At 50.6% G+C, this 19,403-nt stretch overlaps 1 protein-coding gene across 2 annotated transcripts in view; it reads left to right on the top strand.

Annotated features, from left to right (window-relative positions):
• Positions 1-6,323: 6,323 nt before the first annotated feature.
• BCAS4 (breast carcinoma amplified sequence 4) overlaps positions 6,324-19,403 on the top strand; it is a 60,865-nt gene continuing 47,785 nt past the window's right edge. The window contains exon 1 of one of the 2 annotated variants that reach the window (XM_032606189.1): positions 6,324-6,597. In XM_032606189.1, the coding sequence (XP_032462080.1) occupies positions 6,418-6,597 (180 nt within the window). In that variant the 5' untranslated portion in view covers positions 6,324-6,417. The remainder of the gene's footprint in view (positions 6,598-19,403) is intronic. The other variant, XM_032606190.1, reaches the window with a different exon arrangement.

Raw genomic sequence — 19,403 nt, 5'->3', positions numbered from 1 at the left:
ATGAGCATCACATGATCATAAAATCAGTCATAAACTGACTTTATGTTCAGTTCATCTCAACAGATATTTATCAAATGCATTCTTGGTGACCAAAACCTTGCCACCATCAGCTATATTATCTATGTGGCCATCTTCTTTGTCCTCCCTTGAAGACACTCTAGTTTGTCAATATTCCATTTATAATGTAGGATTTATTGAGCACTTTATGCCAGCCAGTGTTTAAAGAAGTTTATGTAGATTGTCTCATTGAATCTTTTCAGCAACGCTGTGAAGTTGTATCATGCCATTTTACTGTTGAGGAAACTCAGGCACAGAGAAGTTAAGTCATTCCGCCAAGGTCACACAGCTTTTAGGTGGGTGGAACCCAGACAGTTTGACTCTAGAGCCTGTGCCGTTAGTCACTGTGCATTGTTCCCTCCCAGAGGTACATTCTGTACCCAGCAGGAGCCCTCCAGGGGCCAGAAGACAGTCCACTTCTAGCTCTTTGCACTGCATTCTGTATTTTTTAGTTAATGCATCCTCATCCTCATTTGCTCTTTAGCAGCTGTGTTATTTCAATATCTTAAGTTAAACTCAAAATCAATTAAAAAATGCTCTGTGGTTGTCACATGAACTGCTGAAGACGAGGTTTCCCACATGCTCAATAATCCTCAAAAAAGTAAATACTTTTTTTTCTGCTAAATTTCATTGTGTTTGCTAATGGCCATTGTTACAACCAGGGGCCCCTCTCAGCTTATTGTCTGCTGCTGATATGCCTGCAGGTTTCGTATAGAGCAGGATCTCTTTTATGGAACACCTACTGTGTACACAATGCCGTACCCTGTTCTCCAAAGACACTTAAGGGCCTTTGAATCCTAGTGAATAGAGATACAGCTTCCTGAAGCAAGAAACAAATATATTCCAATGTTCCAAATAGTCTAATGAATACTGTTTTACCAGGGCACTTAACTATTTTCTAACATCTTCTGACGTATTCCGATTCATCTCAGTGTGATATAGATGAGAGAGCCATGGGCTTGAAACCCAACTCCACGCAGTTACATACGTGGGCCTGGGCCACAGTTTCCTGAGCCTCAGTTTCCCCAACTGCGAAACAGAAAATCAAGTCCATAATTCCTTTTTTTGAAACTTTGAAATCCAGGAAACTGAAAACCATTTGCTTTTTTCCCCAGCGGGCCAGCAGAAATGCATTGACCAGCAGAACCTGAGCCAGACTGGCATGAGATTTATTTAAGACCCTTAATGAGCTCATATAAGGTGACTATTCATACATTCTACTGAGAAATACGAAGTCTGATAACAGGGTGCTGCCCCACTCGTCCTGGAGTTGTCACCTCGGGTGTCCTATGTGCTCCGTGTTAACATTCTAAACCCAGGAGTTCTGATTCTGAAACATGTCTGGCCCCAAGGGTTTTGCATTAGGGGTGGTGGACCTGTAATGCCCAGGACTGCCTGAGCCTGCAGGAGAATTTACAGAAGGCGCTAAGCTCCCGCCTGGGTCACCGAAGCCCGGCCACTTCACACCTTGCTGGGTAGGATCTTTTCCCTCCAGCGTCTGTTTAAACGGAGGCAGAACAAACAGCCTGGGACCCACATTTCAGTAGCTGGAGGGGGAAGGAAATGCCTCTTTCCTCTAAACCCAGGATTCTCCCCTCACTTTCCACGACCGGGGCAGCTCTAGCTGGAAAGCCAAACGTCGACACATAGGGAGCACTTTGAGTCTCGACGCTTGGCCTCTTGCCTCCAAAGCTACGAGCCCCTTTGTGCAGCTCTGTTGTGGAAAGAAAAGGTGCAGAGAAAAACGGATCAAATGCCTGAGGAGAATCAGAAGCTTTTCTTTTACAGGGAACGAAGGGGATGTGCTATCTCTTATTACCATAGAGAGATCATTTCAAAACTGTGATAGGAAAATGCTTTTAAAACCTGGGTTTTCACCATGCTTCTATCAAGAGGGGTGCTGTTCTACATCATTTTGCTGGTGGCGAAACAGAGACACTAAGCAGGAAAGTGACTCCAAGCTTTAGATGAATGTGTTTATTGAGGACTGACCTCTAGGTGCAAAGGCAGCCACTGGACTCCTACAGCAAGCCCCCCAAAACGCCCGAGACGTGTGTTCTGTCCTCCAGGAACTTTCTGTCGGATGGTGGCCTTACTTTCAACTTAGCCGAAGGTAGAAGGTAAGCTTAAAGGGCTCATCTCTTTGGGGGTCAGAAAAAGGGCCCTGGAAGAGCGACCTTGAAGGCTGGGTGGAAGGCAGGAAGGGCAGTGGGCCCAGGGGCAGATGGAAACGCTGGACGCCGATGTGGAGCCTGGCAGACTTGGCATATTCAGGGGACCCCGGAAGCAACACCCAGACACTTTCACAGACCAAGAGGTCAGAGAGTGGGTGGGGAGACCGCAAACTGGGGCAGCTCCTAATTGCCGCAGGGCAGGCCCACAGTTTCCTGAGCTTCCCTTTCTTTTCGAGAGAAGCCGCAGTTGAACGTGTGAACTGTGAAAGGTACCATTGAAAGATGCAGGGGTTTAAGCACGACGCTGGGCAAAGCTAACACACCTACAGATGCCTTCGTTTGGGCCGCGCAGTAACACCATCGCCTGCGTGGCTTATGAACAGCAGACATTCATTTCTCACAGATCAGGAGGTTGTAAGCCCAAGATCAGGGTGCCAGCAGGGTCAGGTTCTGGTGAAGGCCTGCTTCCGGATTGCAGGCGGCTGACTTCTCCGCGTGTCCTCACACGGTGGCAAGGGCAGGGGAGTTCTCCTGGGGTCTCTTAATTTTTTTTAATTTTTCTTTTATATTTTTATATTTATATTTTTCTTTTATATAAATATATATGTATATATATATATTTTTTTCTGCAGAGCTCCTTTGTCTTCGAGTTAACCTTTGTGAAGGTGATGGGGGCACAGATCTTCCTGTGGACTAGACACCCCAGCCTGGTCTTCTGGGGTCACCTCTGTAAGAGCACTAATTCCATTCACAAGGCCCCCACCTTCTGAGACCATCACCTTGGGGTTAGGATTTCAATGTATGAACTTGGGGGAACACAAACCTTTGGTCTATAACGGCAGGCTGTGTGGCAGGGCCAGGACTCAGGTGAGGCAGGCGAGATGCCCAGGGCACACAACGAAAGGAGACTCTCACTCCCTGGGGCCAATCCTGACCGGGAGACCCCCTTAACAGTTTGTACTCCAAATGTCTCTCTTACCTCCTCCGGGCCCTGGCTCTGCTCTGTGGGCTCCCATTTGCATCTTAGGGTTCAAAGAGAAAAGCAGTAGACAGATTGGCAAGGGAGGCTTGGGGGGTGGAGGTGTTTGAACTTCACTTGGTGAGTACTGGGGAATTAAGAGCAGGAAGAGAGGTGGCTACAGGTGCTCTGGGAGGGCAGTGAAAAGGGGGGACTGGCAGAGGGGCAGGCAGCCACCAGCTTTCCCGGTGCCAGGCTTCCCTGCAACAGCCAGTGTAGCGTGAGGAGCAGGTAAGGACCTGGGTTCTTCCCTTGACTGATTACAATCCCTGGCAAGTGACTTAACCTCTCCGTGTCTCAGTTTCCTCATCTCTAAAAGGGGCATCAGCAGAGCCTCCCTGCCTCACAGGGTGCGGAGGAGATTCAAGGCGGGCGTCTCTGTGAAGAGTTTTGAACAGAGCCTGGCACTTAGTAAGCTTTCAGGACACGTTCCCGATGAGACCAACGGGCCTTAGAAACGGCCCGCGGAGTTAAGCAGCTTTGGAGCAGCACAGATCAGAATCACCTGGGGCATCCTTTCAACCTCCCCAACCGAGGCCACGCCCCCGACCAATTAAATCCCAATCACTGGGGAGTGGTCACGGCGACAGTATTTTCTGGAAGTTTCCAAGGCGCAGCCGAGCTTGGGAACGATGCGCACCTAGAACCCTGTGTGCCTGAGGCCTGAGCTGACAGAGGTGACCTTGAAAAGACACAGACAGGCAACCATTTTGTAGCTGGAGGTGAAGCCAGATGGGACGGGGGGTGCGGGGGTGGAAGGCTGTGTGGCCTCGGGGCCCAGCCGGGGGCCACTGCAGCTCCCGGGGGGGTCTTCGGGGCCAGGCGGCCACGGGCGCCCCGACCTCCGGCTGGGAGGGAGCCGGCTGCCTGGCCCCGCGGAGGACTCCCGAGCAGGAGGCCGCAGCAGCCGCTCTGAGCCCGTCTTGGGCGCCAGAGGGAGCTCGTGGGGACGCGCCACGGCTCCATCCCCACAGCTGGTTCAAACTGGTTTGGGCAGGGTGCGGCCCAGGCGGGCTGCATTCCAGGCCTCGGGCTTGCCGCCTGCCCCAGGGTCACCCCAAGCGCCTGTGAGAGGCCGGGGAGGCTGTTTAAAAATTCATCTTCTTTGTTTAAAATCATTAATTCGGCCTCCCACGGGGGTCCCTGGCTACAGCCAGCTGGACTAACCGGAGAGTGGCTCTTCTCAGCCTGCGGGGTGCTGCGTGCGTCACAGTCAACGGCAGAGCTTTAAAAGCTGTTGCCAGCTCCCCTTCGCCCCAAAGACTGCGATTCCGAAAGGTGGGGGGTGGGCTTCCGGGCATCTGTGTTCTAAGCAAAATGTTTCTAAGGCATCATTACATTTAGAAAAAAAGACTAGAAACAAAATGACTCTTGGCTAGCCAGCGTGGCCTAGGGTATGAATCGCGGAGAGGCTGGTGAAGAGCGAAGATCTCTTTCCCGGACCCCCCATCTCCAGGGAAAGGGGGTCGGGGCAGCACTTTTAGCTAATATCCTAGGGTTTTGTTGGTTTTTGTTTTTTTCCCAGTGAGTCATATCGGGCATTTTAGAAGTTTAAATACTATAACAAACATCAACAGAAGAAATAAAACGTTACAAATATAATTGAAACCCCTCCCCCGTTTCCTCTCCCCCACCCCAGAGTAACCCGTTTCCTGAATGCGGTGTGCATCACTCCCATGCACGGCTTTACACTTTTACTCCAATGTCGGTATCCACAAACAATATATAGCGCGGTTTCACATGTGTTAAAACCTTTATGTTAATGGCAGCGTGCCCTACACAGCCTTCACGATTTGCCTTTTTTTCTTAGCATTATGTTTCTGAAATTCGTCCGTCAGGGGAAGTTTGCTGTGCTCACGACTGTGGCTCATCTGAGGCCGGTTCTGGGCTTTTCCGAGGGAGGGCCCCAGTCAGCCGGTAAGGGGGAGGGTCGGAGCTGGGTTTCTGGGTGCGTGTGGGATACAGAAGGGCTCTGAGCGTCAGCATAGTAATGAACGGCCACGTGCGGGTTCAGTGAGTTCCTATTAAATCCTTTTCCTTAGCACCTGAGGCCCAAGTCTTTGCCAAGAATTTTCCAGAAAATTACTCTGGCCTGAAGGCCTGAATGTTTGGGCGGCGATGTCGAGAAATTAGCAGTGGGAACTGTACAGTGATGGATTACCCAAAAGACAAATCAAGCATGTGCTCACGCCCCCTACCTAAGGTTGTCAGATAAAATATAAATTAAGATTTAACAGGACGAGGGTGAGGGGAGTCCTGTATATTTATTTGCAGCCCTAAGCGCAGCCCGATTTTTAAAAACGAATTTAACATTTTAAAAGACATCATAGGAAAAATGAGACCGCTAGACTTCCCTATACCTCGTTACCTTTTTTAGAACTCTCCTCACTAGCATTGCTTTGGACCCCACCCTCTTCAGCTTCTAAGGGGTCTAGACTAGCCTCCTAAGGGTGCGGGGCTGTGTCCAATTTAGTGCGCTGTAGAATTCCCTGGGGAGCTTATTTTAAAAGCTGCCCCTGGGAGGAAGAGGATCGCTACGCCCGACTTGCCTAATTTTTCGGACCGGCGCAAACAAGATGCTGTCCTAGGAGAGGCCCTGTGGGCGGGGTGATGGCGGGAGGCGTGGTCTTTAAATGAAAGGATCCTCTTAAGATATCTGTTCTCTATCCTGAATGCACGCTGGAACCACCCGGGGAGCTTTACAAACAACTGATGCCCAAGCCCCACCCCCAGGGATTCCGGCTGAATCGGCCTGGGGTGAGGCCTGGCTTCCGGGCTTTTAGAAACTCCCCGGGGCATTCTAAAGTGCTGTGGGAGCTGGAACCGCTGCTCCACCGGATTCCAGCGAAAAGGGGTGGTCTATACCGATGGTTCTCAAACTTGGCTCTATGTAAGAATCACCTGGCGAACATAAAAAGTACTGATGCCCAGGTTCCAACCCTAAAGGTTGTGTGTGGCCGTCAGACTTCGGAAGTTTTGAAGGAGCCCCAGGTGATTGCAATCTGAAAGCGAGTTTGAGAATCGTTTACCAGGTGGTGCGGGGGCCGGGCGTAGTGAGCGTCGCGCGCCACTGGGTGGCGCTGCCCGCTCGGCCCGGCGTTCCGGGAGGCGTGGGCCGCGGCCACTGGGTGCGCACCTGCCCCGCCTCCGCCAGGCGGGCCACGGGGCATGCAGCCGGTCGGGGGCGGGGCTCCGAGGCCAGGACGCGGCGTCGGGTTCCCGGGCAGCCGCCGCCAACTGGACTCTGCCGCGCTCCTCATGCTGCTCGTGGACGCCGATCGGCCGGAGCCCGTGCGCAGCGGGGCGCGCGAGCTCGCGCTCTTCCTGACCCCTGAGCCCGGGGCCGAGGTACGGGACGGGGTTGGAAGTGGGGGAGGCGGGTCTTGGGGTTGCGGGATCCAGGGCTCGCGCTCCCCCGGAGAGGAGTGGACGAGTGGAGACCCCTTGCGCGCTGGACCCGAAGCCTCGGCTTCCCCGCAGCATTCTCTCGTACCTGGCGCTGGGGCTCCGGACCCGCACTGGGGGTCCGAGGGGTCCTTCCTTTGCGGAGCGGTGGCTGTCTGGCGTCGCGCAGAGATGCGCGTCAGGTCGCGCCCGCCCTCTCCTCCAGCCCCGGTTCTCGGGGGCCCAGACTCGCTTCCCATCCCTACCTGAGACCGCCCCACCACCCCCAGCATCCTCCGGGATGCCAGACTGAGGCGCGCTCGGAGCTGCTGCCCTTTGCCAGCCTGGGCCCCGGGGGAGGCTGACCCCCGGTCCTGCCCCTGCCCGGGCGCTCGGCCTGCTCTGCTCTGAGCTGATGCTACATGCCGGGAGGAGGCGGGCAGGCTGCGTCTGTGCGAGGATGCTGCCGGCCTCGGTACGCTTCTGTTGCTAGGAGGGAAAATACCTCGTCTCTGGCTGTACTTTCTATTTTAAAAGCACAGAACAAAAAGTAGATCTAAAGCTAGCCTCTTTATCTTCCAGCTGAAGCCAGTATGTTGACAGTGCCATGAAAGTTATTTACCGAAGTTCGCCAGGAGTTATGTAGGGCCAGAAAGTCAAGCCATTCTCTCTTTAAATCTCAGAAGCAGTACAGAAGTATTTAAAATAAAGGGTAAGCACCCTCTCCTTTTTCTCTCTCACCTCAATTCTAGTTCCCAGAGATAACCGTCTTTCACAGTTTGGTGTACATCATTCCAAACATATTAAAAATGCATTTACAAATGTAGGTATGCATATATACTAATAATTATACATAATTAGTTTTTACCAAAAAAACCCACGTGATACTAGAATAATGTTCTGTAACTTGCTTTTCTTTATTCAAAATAGCATGGACAAATGGAGAGTGACTTAATGGTAAGGTATAGGGCTTCTTTTCAGAGTGATGAAATAGTTCTGGAATTAGTGCTGATGGTTGCAAAACTTTGTGAATTCACTGAAAACCACAGAATCGTACACTTTAAAAGAGTAAATTTTATGGTATATGAGTTATATCTCAATTAAAAAAATAGTATGGACATATTTCCATGTCAGAATGTATCTATAAGAGCTGTCCAACTGAAATATAATTTGAGCCAAAGATGTGAGCCGTCCATGTAATTTTCTTTTTCTTTTTCTTTTTTTGGCCATGCCACGTGGCATCTGGGGTCTTAGTTCCCCGACCAGGGATTGAACCCATGCCCCCTGCATTGGGAGCTTGGAGTCTTAACCACTGGACCACCAGAGAAGTCCCCCATCCATGTAATTTTTTTTTTTTTTTTTTTTTTTTTTTTTTTTTTTTTTATGCGTTACGCGGGCCTCTCACTGTTGTGGCCTCTCCCGTTGCGGAGGACAGGCTCCGGACGCGCAGGCTCAGCGGCCATGGCTCACGGGCCCAGCCGCTCCGCGGCATGTGGGATCCTCCCAGACCGGGGCACGAACCCGCGTCCCCTGCATCGGCAGGCGGACTCTCAACCACTGCGCCACCAGGGAAGCCCCCTATCCATGTAATTTTAAATGTTCTAGGAGCCATGTAAAAAAGGAAAAAGAAACAGATGAAATTAGTTTCAATATATTTAATTTTTTCCAGTTTTATTGAGATTTAATTGACATTAAACACTATAAGATTTAGATCTACAAGTTTCAATGTATTTAAAATAAGTGTCTCCAAAATATCCTTTCAACATGTCATCAGCGTAAAAAAATTTAAGGAGATTTTTACATTCTTTGAAGTAAGTTTTCTTTTTTTTATATAGTGATTCCTTCTTTTTTATATATATAAATTTATTTATTTTTGGCTGCATTGGGTCTTTGTTGCTGCGTGTAGGCTTTTTCTAGTTATGGCGAGCGGGGGCTTCTCTTCGCTGCCGTGCATGTGCGGGCTTCTCATTGCGGTGGCTTCTTTTGTTGCGGAGCACAGGCTCTAGGCACAGGGGCTCAGTAGTTGTGGCTTGCGGGCTCTAGAGTGCAGGCTCAGTAGTTGTGGTGCACGGGCTTAGTTGCTCCACAGCATGTGGGATCTTCCTGGACCAGGGCTCAAATCCGTGTCCCCTGTACTGGCAGGCGCATTCTTAACCACTGCACCACCAGGGAAGTCCTGAAGTAAGTTTTCAAAATCAGGCTTGGACGATTGAACTTACAGCACATCTCAGTGTGGACCAGCCACGTTTTAAGCACTTAATAGTCATAAGACACTGGTGGCTTCTGCATCAGAGAGTGTAGGTCTTCATCATTCCTTGGCTTCTTCGTGTCCCACCATTTCAGAATAATTCCTCCTATTTTCTGAGCACATACTATGTGCCAGCAGCGTGCTGCACTCTGTCCATGGATTATGTCATTGCATCCTGGCAGTGACCCAGTGGCTAGGACGTTACGTCAGCTTCATAACTGAAAACTGAGGCCCTCACCGAATAAGCAACATCCTATGAATGTCCTGTAATTTCTGAACCACGCCTCCAGGGATGGGCATTTAGGTTGGGTACCTGCTTAAGGGTTTAAGTAACCTGAGCATCTTTCGTGTTCTTTCTCCCCCTTGCTCTCAGCAGCAAGGTGTCACTGTGTCCAGCGGCTCAACCCAGCCTCATCTTGTCTTGACTAGGGACAGCCTTCAGGAGAAGCTGCATGTATTAACTTCATTTGCTCACAAAGGGCTCTCTCTAACTCAGACGCAGGCTGGCTCACGCTCGTTTGTAATGGCTGTAATGAAGAGCCGAACTCCCTGTAGCTCCACGCGGCAATAAAGCCACTTAGAGCTCTTGCTGAAGTTTATTTACCCAAAGAAGCAAAAACTGCCAGGGTGGAGTCACTTGCAGCCTCTACTTAAAGCTTAATTCATTGGCAGTTCCTCGCGCTGAAGCTGTTTGCAGATGGGCAAATGAACTGGAAAGGGAAAGTCTGGTTTGGGAACAGGTCTGGGCAGCCAGTGCCTCCTGCACCAGCCCCTGTCCTAGGGCCACTTTGGGCTTTTAAATGGAGCAGTAGGAGTCTCAGACCAGCCAGCTCCAGTCCTAGGGGTGTCCTGGGGTTCTTAGGGAAGTGGGCCTTCTTCGTTCAACACCTTAAACCCCTGCCGTGTGCGGGGAGTGAAACACACAAGAGCTCCCGCTCTCATGGCCCGACTGTCAGACAGTAAACACATAACATACAAAACCTCTAAATTGTGATGAATGCCATGGAGAACATGGGCATGGGTGATGTGATAGAGGGTGTCTTTGTGTCTGGGAGACATGGGGTGGGGAAGGCCTCTCCAAGAAAGCTTGAGACCCGTGTGGTAACCCCTTAGGAATGGGCAGGGAAGAGGAAGCACAGAGGTCCAGGAGGGCGATTAGCAGAGGGACCCCACTTTGTCTGGGAGTGTTCAGGGAGGGCTTCCCTGAGGCAGCATCATTTTAGGCTGAGCTCTGAAGCATGAATAGAAGTTGACCAGGCTGAGAGGTAGGAGGAAAACATCCCAGGCAGAGGAAACAACTGGCAAAGATCCTGGGGTGGGATGGAGCAGGGTGATCACCAGGATAGAAGAGCAAGCAGCAGGGAGAGGGGGGAGCTGTGGGAGGCAGGGCTAGTGAGGGGGCAGAAACCGTGTTGGGATTTTGCACGGCCTCCCCGATCGAGGAGCCGCTGAAGGGCGGCTTGAGATGAGTCGGCAGGTGAGCATTTTACTATTTCTAGTGCCTTTGGGTTTTTCTGTCCAACCAGCTTTTTGTGTTTTACTTTCTCTCTTTTTCTGGTTTGAACTTCCTCTTTTGGGGGAAGTTTCAGGCAGGATCTCCGGAAGCTGCTTCAAGATGGCAGGGAGAGAGAGAGAGAGAGAGAGAGAGAGATGTTTGCCTCTTGGGTGCCCTGTGATTTAGGAGGGAGGGGAGTTCAGGGCCCTCCCGAATGGCTGACTCCTGATACCCACCCAAGGGTGAATTCCTGACCAGACTCTGAGAATTCCATTTGGTTCCTGTGCTGGAACACGGGACAGATTTGCCCACAGATGGGGTTAATGGCCTACATGGAAGGAAATAAAGGAAGCCAGCACTTTCTCACACCGAGGGACTTTGCTTGAGTGGGCAAAGGATGATGGGGGAAAGCGCCTGTTAACCACATGTGGATTAGATCAGGGGTTGCAAACTGGTGGCCCAGAGGCTGAATCCAGCACTCTGATATGATGGGTTCAATTCACATAGGGGTTTTTAAATGGAGAATTTTCATGAAGAAAATCTGAGTTTCTTGTTTATTTAAAATATGGACAGTCTGGTAATCCTAGGTCCCTGTTTCCTAGTTGTGGTCTCCTGTTTGCCACAGTCCCCACTCCTCCTCATTGTATCCCTCATACCGAAGTTGATATCAGTTACCATTTACCCTTGTGCTTGAACCTTTGAATTTTCTGTAGTCATGATAAGAGGAAAGGGAACTATTTTTCCAAACCGTGTATCTGGACTGAAATGGGAAAACATAAATTAGCCAAAAATGCCCTTGAGTTTCAAGAAAAAATGTAGAAGAGACTGTTTCTTTGTGGAAGTAAAGAATATTTTATTGTGTCCAACCTGCAAACACCCTGTGCCTATGGGAACCCTGGCATGTGTCTTATTCTTGTGACCTACTGGTCCCCTTTCGGGATTCAAATTTGGATGTTCAGATTAGAAGTCTGTGGGTGGGTGCCAGGGCACAGTCTACTCTGTCTAGAGATGTAGTTCTGTATTAATTTATTCCTCAGATCTTTTTTTAAAAATAAATTTTATTTATTTATTTATTTATTTTGGCTGTGTTGGGTCTTTGTTTCTGTGCGAGGGCTTTCTCTAGTTGCGGCAAGTGGGGGCCACTCCTCATTGCGGTGCGCGGGCCTCTCACTGCTGCGGCCTCTCTCGTTGCGGAGCACAGGCTCCAGATGCGCAGGCTCAGCACTTGTGGCTCACGGGCTTAGTTGCTTCACGGCATGTGGAATCCCCCCAGATCAGGGCTCGAACCTGCGTCCCCCGCATTGGCAGGCAGATTTTTTTTTTTTTTTTTTTTTTTTTTTTTGCGGTACGTGGGCCTCTCACTGTTGTGGCCTCTCCCATTGTGGAGCACAGGCTCCAGACGCACAGGCTCAGCGGCCATGGCTCACGGGCCCAACCGCTCCGCGGCATGTGGGATCTTCCCGGACCGGGGCACGAACCCGCGTCCCCTGCATCGGCAGGCGGACTCTCAATCACTGCGCCACCAGGGAAGCCCCAGGTAGATTCTTAACCACTGTGCCACCGGAGAAGCCCCCTCAGATCTTTATGGAAGACCTGCTGTGTGCCAGGCACTGTGCCGGGCACCGGGGAGAGGCCAGTGAGGCAGAGGCGATGCCTGCCCTCAAGGTCTGGCACTGCAGTCAGGAAGATGAGCCCACTAGGAGTTACCCAACAGGGTAACTAACGGTGATAAATGCCACGAGGGAGACACCTGAGGGGCCGTGATAGCGACACACAGGAAGATTGGAAGGAACCACCAGGCAAAGATCTGGCATCATGTGTGTCGCTGGAGACAGGGAAAAATGAGGTCTCCAGAGGTACCTGAGTGGGTGGACCTCAGTGATAAAGGGGAGAGGGGGCAGGGCCAGACCAGGGCCTGGGGTCAAGGGGAGGAGTCTGGATTCGATTCTGGGGTGTCATGGATAGAAGCTGTAAGCAGGGCCAAGCTGGGTGTGAGCAGGGGAAAGACGGAATCAGATTTGTGGACTTAGGGCTGCAGTGCCGGAACGCGTCGGAGGGGCTGGCGTGGCAGCAGGGAGACCACAGATGTGGATGTCCCGGTGGACGTACACCGAGCTGGCCAGGCTCCCTGAATCAGAACCTTCGGGGGTGTGAGAGCCAAGGCCAAGGTGGGCGCTTGGAGAGGGGCAGCATTTCTCGGAAGAAAGTTCCTACATTTCTCCCCGCAGAACTGCCCAGCAGTGGAAGGACCTGTCCCTGGCTCTGAACAATCTCTTATCACAGGACAGCTGGGCTTTGGGGGAGGGTCACCTCGGAACCTTGGCTAGAAGTTCCCAGTCTGGCTGACTCTCAGCACGAACCGAGAAGCTTTGAAACAGGTTCCCAAAGACGGGAAGTGACCCTGGTGCCAACCAGCCCAGGCTGGTCATGTAGCGATGCTCCCGTGTAGCGGACAGCTCGCGGCGGCAGCGGGACAGCTCGCGGCGGCAGCGAGTCAGCTCTGAACGTGCCGTTCCGGCACCGGGGAGAAAAGCAAGATGCACGGAGGTGTGTGCAGTGTAAATAAGAACTTTAAAGGCAAAAAACACCTATTTCGTGCATCTATAAATAGGAGATCCAGTTAAATCGATCGCGGGGGTGGGGGTGGGGGTGGTAGGTGGAGCGTAGCCAAGGTGAGAGCACTGGTGTAGGGCGTGGTCCCCAGCGTTTGCCAAACATCTGCATCATCTGAGATCAACAACAAAAAGTGCTGATGCCCGGCTCCCACCCCCAGATACTCTGATTTCGTTGGTGTGGGCGCCACCTGGGCATTGGAACGCTGAAAGCCCTCCAGCAGGGTTGTAAGCCTGGAGTGGCGGAGACTGATCAGTCTGTTGGACAGTCACCACGACTGCTAACTGTTGGAGGCACCCCAGGCCTGGGGATCTGGACTTGTAAGCGCCCCTCCGGAGATTCTGATGGCCAGCCTGCCGGGGGCTCACAGCTTCCGTCAGTGCTAGCGGGACTGGCCCCATGCCCAGGAATGCCTGCTTCCAGCCGCCTCAGGAGGACAGAAAACTCGTCGGTCCTGCCTGCTGCTGTGTCTACCGCACCAGCTACTGATGCCTCACGTATCAGTTGAAGAAGCATCCTTTACAGATGTGTGCCTTCCCCCAACCCCCTTGCTCCTGGTCAGGCTGAGTGGTGGGAGGACCAGCTCTGGAGCCACATGGCCTGGGTTCAGATCTCGGCTTTGCGCTCATGCTTCTCTCTGCCTTTTCTCCTCCAGTTGTGGGGTTGGATGAGATGATTCACGGGCAACACTTGGCTCAGGGTCAGGACCACAGTAAGCGATCTGGTGCATTAGCTACAATTATTCACTTAATCATTCTATAGTTGTTTATGGAGCAGGTACCAGGTGCGGACCCCATGTCAGGAGCTGGAAAGCAAAAGTGCAGGAGAGGCCCACCGCCCTCAGGGCTCTCAGAACAGGTGGGAGGGTGGGCGTGACACACATTAATATTTCCACACAGTGTTTGCAAGAGGGCGATTTCAGCCCTTCGCTTGTGCAGAAGATGGTGAATTTTCTCTCACTAGCATGACCTCGTGTAAGCCTGGAGGTCCAATGTTAACTTTCTGTATCTGTGTACGTGAGACCAACCATAGATTCCAGTTTTTGGTTTGCAAAACATAATTGCTGCATCCACGGTCAGCATGAGCCCCCGGTTCTCTTAAGCTATCTCGGGATCTGAATTTATTCCTTGGTGCAAGTGTGATGGAAATTTGGCCTGTGGTTCTTTTAAGTGAATTGGAGTTGGTTTTAAAATAAGTTTGTTTTAAAAATAAAAAATATATGCACATGTTACAAAATCCAAAGGTCCCGGTGACCATGGAATGCTGAGTGAGGCCCTGCCTCCCCCGGTTCTCAGCCCCTGCTGCTCTACAGAGGCCGCTGCAGGCCATGCCTGTGTCCCCTGTCGTCCCCACCTGCCGCCTCCCCCTTCTGCATTGTGCTTTTTTCACTCACTATGTCTTAGACAGCTTTCCATATGAGTGCACAGAGAGCTGACCAATTATTTTTTAGCTGCTAAACAGAATCTCATTGTCTGTCTGAATTATAATTTAGGTAACCGTTCTTCTACTGATGGACATTTAGGTTACATGGATTCTTTAGCTGTTACAAAGTCTGTTGCGGGCTTCCCTGGTGGCGCAGTGGTTAATAATCCACCTACCAATGCAGGGGACATGGGTTTGAGTCCTGGTCTGGGAAGATCCCACATGCCACGGAGCAACTAAGCCCGTGCGCCACAACTGCTGAGCCTGCACTCTAAAGCCCACGTGCCACAACTACTGAGCCCACGTGCCGCAGCTACTGAGCCCACGTGCCGCAGCTACTGAGCCCACGTGCCACAGCTACTGCAGCCCGCACGCCGCAACTACTGAAGCCCGCACACCTAGAGCCTGTGCTCCTCAACAAGAGAAGTCACCACAATGAGAAGCCCGTGCACCGCAACGAAGAGTAGCCCCTGCTCGCCACAACTAGAGAAAGCCCACCCACAGCAATGAAGACCCAACACAGCCAAAAATAAATAAATAAAAACCAAAAAAAACCCCAAAACAAAGTCTGTTGCAATGAGTATCTCTGTACGTACATCATTTTGCATTTGTGCATATATGTCCAGAGGACACATACCCAGTGGGGGAATTACTGGGTCCAAGGATACATGCATATAAAATTTTGGTTGCTGTTACCAAATTAACCTTCTTAGAAGTCAGGGTCAAGGCGAGAGTAGAGTAGAGTAGTCAGCCCTTCTAGACATTCACACCTCAAGGTCGAGGGTCCCTCTGGGGGATGGGAACTCTTATTTGAGCTGCTGTAGGGGCCTGGGAGGAAGGAGTTCCCGTGTCCCCTCTTTGGGAAGTGGATCATCATCTAAAGGGCCCGGTCCTCTCAGTTTGCGATTTCAGCACAAGGCCATCTGGAGAATCCCTTCATTTGCTCTTTCCAGCCCTTCATTCTTGGTTTGCCCAGCTCCCAGGGTCTTTCTGCCATTGATCCAGCCCTTCCATCCTGTGCACAGAGATGAGGCTGCTTCCTCTAAAGACCTTTACTTTCCCTGTCATCTGAAGGGGCCACCATGAGTACTTTTGGAGAAGAGGTGACATTACTAATTACATGCCCTGAATGTGGGCAGGCCTCACAGTCCTTGAGCCTGTTTCATTTTCACCCCCATCATGTACTCATGGACCCTGGCCCAGCCTGGCTGGAGGAAGCAGGAGCAAGGTCAGGCCATAGCGCCAGGTGTCAGGCAAAGCTACCACCACACCCTCCCCTGAACTGGCTGCATGTGGGTGTCCTCTGGCTGGCATGGTGATCTGCTTTTTAAAATGCTAAGTAGATGCCAACTTTAAAAAAGTGGGAGTTTTCACATAAAAATCCAAATGTCTGGCTTCTTTAAAAATGTTGCAGCAAAAGCTACAGGTCTTCAGCGGCCTTGTTCCTGGGCTGAGTGGACCTTGTGGTTTCTAGAAGGATTCTCCGGGGGGCGGGAGAGAGAGAGGGAGGGGGAGGGAGAGGGAGAGAGAGAGAGAGAGAGAGTGTGTGTGTGTGTGTGTGTCTGTAAACAGCATTATTGTGATATAATTCACACGACATACAATCCACCCATTTAAAATGTACGGTTTAATGGCTTTTGGTTTATTCACAGAGTTGCACAACGATCAACCACAATCAATTTTAGAACATTTTCATTACCCCCCAGAGAAACCCTGTCCCCCTGAGCTCTCCCTCCGCCAAGAACCCCTAATCTACTTTCTGTCTCTAAAGATTTACCTGTTCTGGACATTTCATAGATGTTTGGGTTTGTGTGGTTTTTTGTTTGTCTGTTTTTGTTTTAAACTTATTTTATTTATTTATGTTTGGCTGCGTTGGGTCTTTGTTGCTGCGCGCGGGCTTTCTCTAGTTGCGGCGAGTGGGGCTACGCTTCGTTGTGGCGCGTGTGCTTCTCATCGCAGTGGCTTCTCTTGTTGCGGAGCATGGGCTCTAGGCGTGTGGGCTTCAGTAGTTGTGGCTTGCAGGCTCAGTAGTTGTGGCTCACGGGCTCTAGAGTGCAGGCTCAGTAGTTGTGGCACACGGGCTTAGTTGCTCCACGGCATATGGGATCTTCCAGGACCAGAGCTCTAATCCATGTCCCCTGCATTGGCAGGCGGATTCCCAACCACTGCGCCACCAGGGAAGCCAGATGTTTGCGTTTTAAAGACACCAATCGGTCAGAGGTTTGAAGGCCCTGTTCAGCCTACAGTCAGGTTTGTTTGGCCGTCATAGTGTTTTTTAATTTTTTAGGTTAGTTTTGAACATTTTCGAATTGGAAGAGCTTTCATAAATATCTGGATCACCCTTTTGTCTTTTTTTTTTAAGTGTTCTATTTTTTTTAATATTTATTTATTTAGGCTGCGCCAGGTCTTAGATGCGGCACGCGGGATCTTTTAGTTGCGGCGTGCATGTGGGATCTGGTTCCCTGACCAGGAATTGAACCCGTGCCCCCTGCAGTGGAAGCGCAGAGTCCTAACCACTGGGCCGCCAGGGAAGTTCCCAGGTGTCTTCTTTAGACGGGGCCTCCCATTTGCCACAGTCCCCACCCCTCCCTCTTGTCTCCCTGCATGGCGTCAGCTGCCATTTATTTATTTATGGCTGCATTAGGTCTTAGTTACTGCACGCGGGCTTTCTCTAGTTTCGTCGAGTGGGGGCTACTCTTCGTTGCGGTGCGCGGGCTTCTCATTGTGGTGGCTTCTCCTGTTGCGAGCACAGGCTCTAGGTGCACAGGCTTCATTAGTTGTGGCTTGTGGGCTCTAGAGCACAGCCTCAGTAGTTGTGGAGCACAAGCTTAGTTGCTCCGTGGCATGTGGGGTCTTCCTGGACCAGAGCTTGAACCCGTGTCCCCTGCATTGGCAGGTGGATTCTTAACCACTGCGCCACCAGGGAAGCCCCAGCTGCCATTTATTATTCTGCTGGTGCTGCTGTGTTTCTCGGAGGAAAGTAAAACGTCTCTGTCAAAAGTGGGAAACTGAGATAAGCAATGTGAAGAAAACATTCATAAGCATGGCCCCCTTCCCTAGTATTCATTTCCTGCCTGGCTTCTGTGTCTTTTTGAGTTTGGAGACCCTGGTGGGGTCACAGCCATCTCCTGCATGGGTGGAGCATCTCACCAAGAGTAACCTAGAGAAAGAAGTTACTTGACCCTCCTCAGCTTCCATCTCCAAACACAGAGAGTCGGAGGATTCCCACCCCCCTCCACTTTCAAGTGGGGAAATCGAGGCACAGAGATGGTCAGAGGTATGGTTAAGACCACACAGCATGAATGCAAATGGGGACTAAGACGCCATCGCGGCTGCTGTTCTCAGGCTGTAGCTCTTCCAGGAGAGCACTTTTCTTCCTCCTTCCCATGGCCCTTTTCTTTTCTCCTCCCTCCCTCCTTCCTTCCTTTCTTGTAACAAATATTCATTGAGCACTGTATTGGTTACCAATTGCCGAGTAACAAACCACTCCCAACCTTAGTGTTTAAAAACGACCCCCATTTTATAGTGCCTGATTTTGTAGGTTGGTGGAGCTCCTCTGCGCCGTTCTGCTCCCGTGGTGTTGGCTGGGCTGCCTCATGAGGCTGCATTCTGCAGTGGAAGGTCCAACATGGCCTCACTCATGTGTTGGGCAGTTGGTGCTCCAGCTGGGGCACCTCAGTTTTCCTGCACGACCTCTCATTCTCCAGGATCTTTTCCGCCCTGTGGCCTTTCCAGCAAACTTGCCTGCTGTTGTCTTCCAAGAGGGTGAATCAGAAGCTGCAAGGTCTCTAGACTCGGAAGTCACAGAGCGTTGCTTCCACCACATTTTACTGGTCAAAGCAAGTCACAGACTAGATTCGGGTGGAAAGGAATGATCCTACCTCTTCATGGGCAGTGGCAAGGTCATATTGCAAAAAGATACGTGAGATGGGAGAGAGTTGGAAGGCTGTCTTAGGAAACACAGGTACCTACTATGTGCCAGGCATTATTCTAGGCCCTGGGAACACAAAGGTAAATAAAAGAAAAGAAAACCCTTGTTCATCAGGAGCTTTCATTCTGTTGGGGGAAGATGACAAGAAACAAGTGAAATATATAGTAAATTATATGGTGATAAAGGCTAAAGAGAGAAATAAATTGGGGCAGGATGTGGCGTGGTAGGGAAGCTACAGGGTCAGGGAAGGCCTCACTAAGGAGAGTCATATGAGCAAAGGCTAGAAGGAAGTATGAGATGAGCTTTACCAGTGAAGGGAACAGCAGGTGCAAAGGCCCTGGGGTGAGGACATGGTTGGTGTGGTTGCTGGGGAGGCCTCCAGTAGGCATTTACTGATTGAGATGGAAGATGGGGGAGGACTTTTAAAAAAAATTAACATAATCCATATAACATAAAATTTACCATTTTAAAGTATAAAGTTAAGTGGTTTTTAGTATATTCTTGATGTTGTTCAGACATCACCACAACCTAATTCCAGAACATTTCCATCACCCAAAAAAGAAATCCCATAACCATCAGCGGTTATTCCCTACTCCCCCTCCCCCCTTTCCATGGGGGAGACAACTACTAAGACACTTTCTGTCTCTGTGGATTTGCCTCTTCTGGACATTTCACATAAAAGGAATCATGTAATATGTGGCTTCTTTCACTTAGCATATATTTTCAAGGATTATCCATGGTGTAGCACGTATTAGGACTTCATTCTTTTTTATGGCCAAATAATATTCCATCACATGTACATGCCATATGTTGTTTGTCCATTCATCAGTTGATGGACATTGAGTTATTTCTACTTTTTTGGCTATTATGAATAATGTACAAGTTTTTTGTACGAACCTCTGTTTTCAGTTCTTTTGGATACATTGCTGGGTCATAGGGTAACTCTATGTTTGACCTTTTGAGATTGGTTTCCAAACCAGGCTGGTTTCCAAAGCAGCCACACAAGTTCACATTCCCACCCGCAGTGGATGAGGGTTCCAGTTGCTCCACGTCATCACCAA

The sequence above is a fragment of the Phocoena sinus genome, chromosome 15 (genome assembly GCF_008692025.1).
Source record: "Phocoena sinus isolate mPhoSin1 chromosome 15, mPhoSin1.pri, whole genome shotgun sequence".
Classification (NCBI taxonomy): Eukaryota; Metazoa; Chordata; class Mammalia; order Artiodactyla; family Phocoenidae; genus Phocoena; species Phocoena sinus.
Note: the sequence above shows the minus strand (reverse complement) of the source record. Positions and strands in the feature narration are given on the sequence as shown.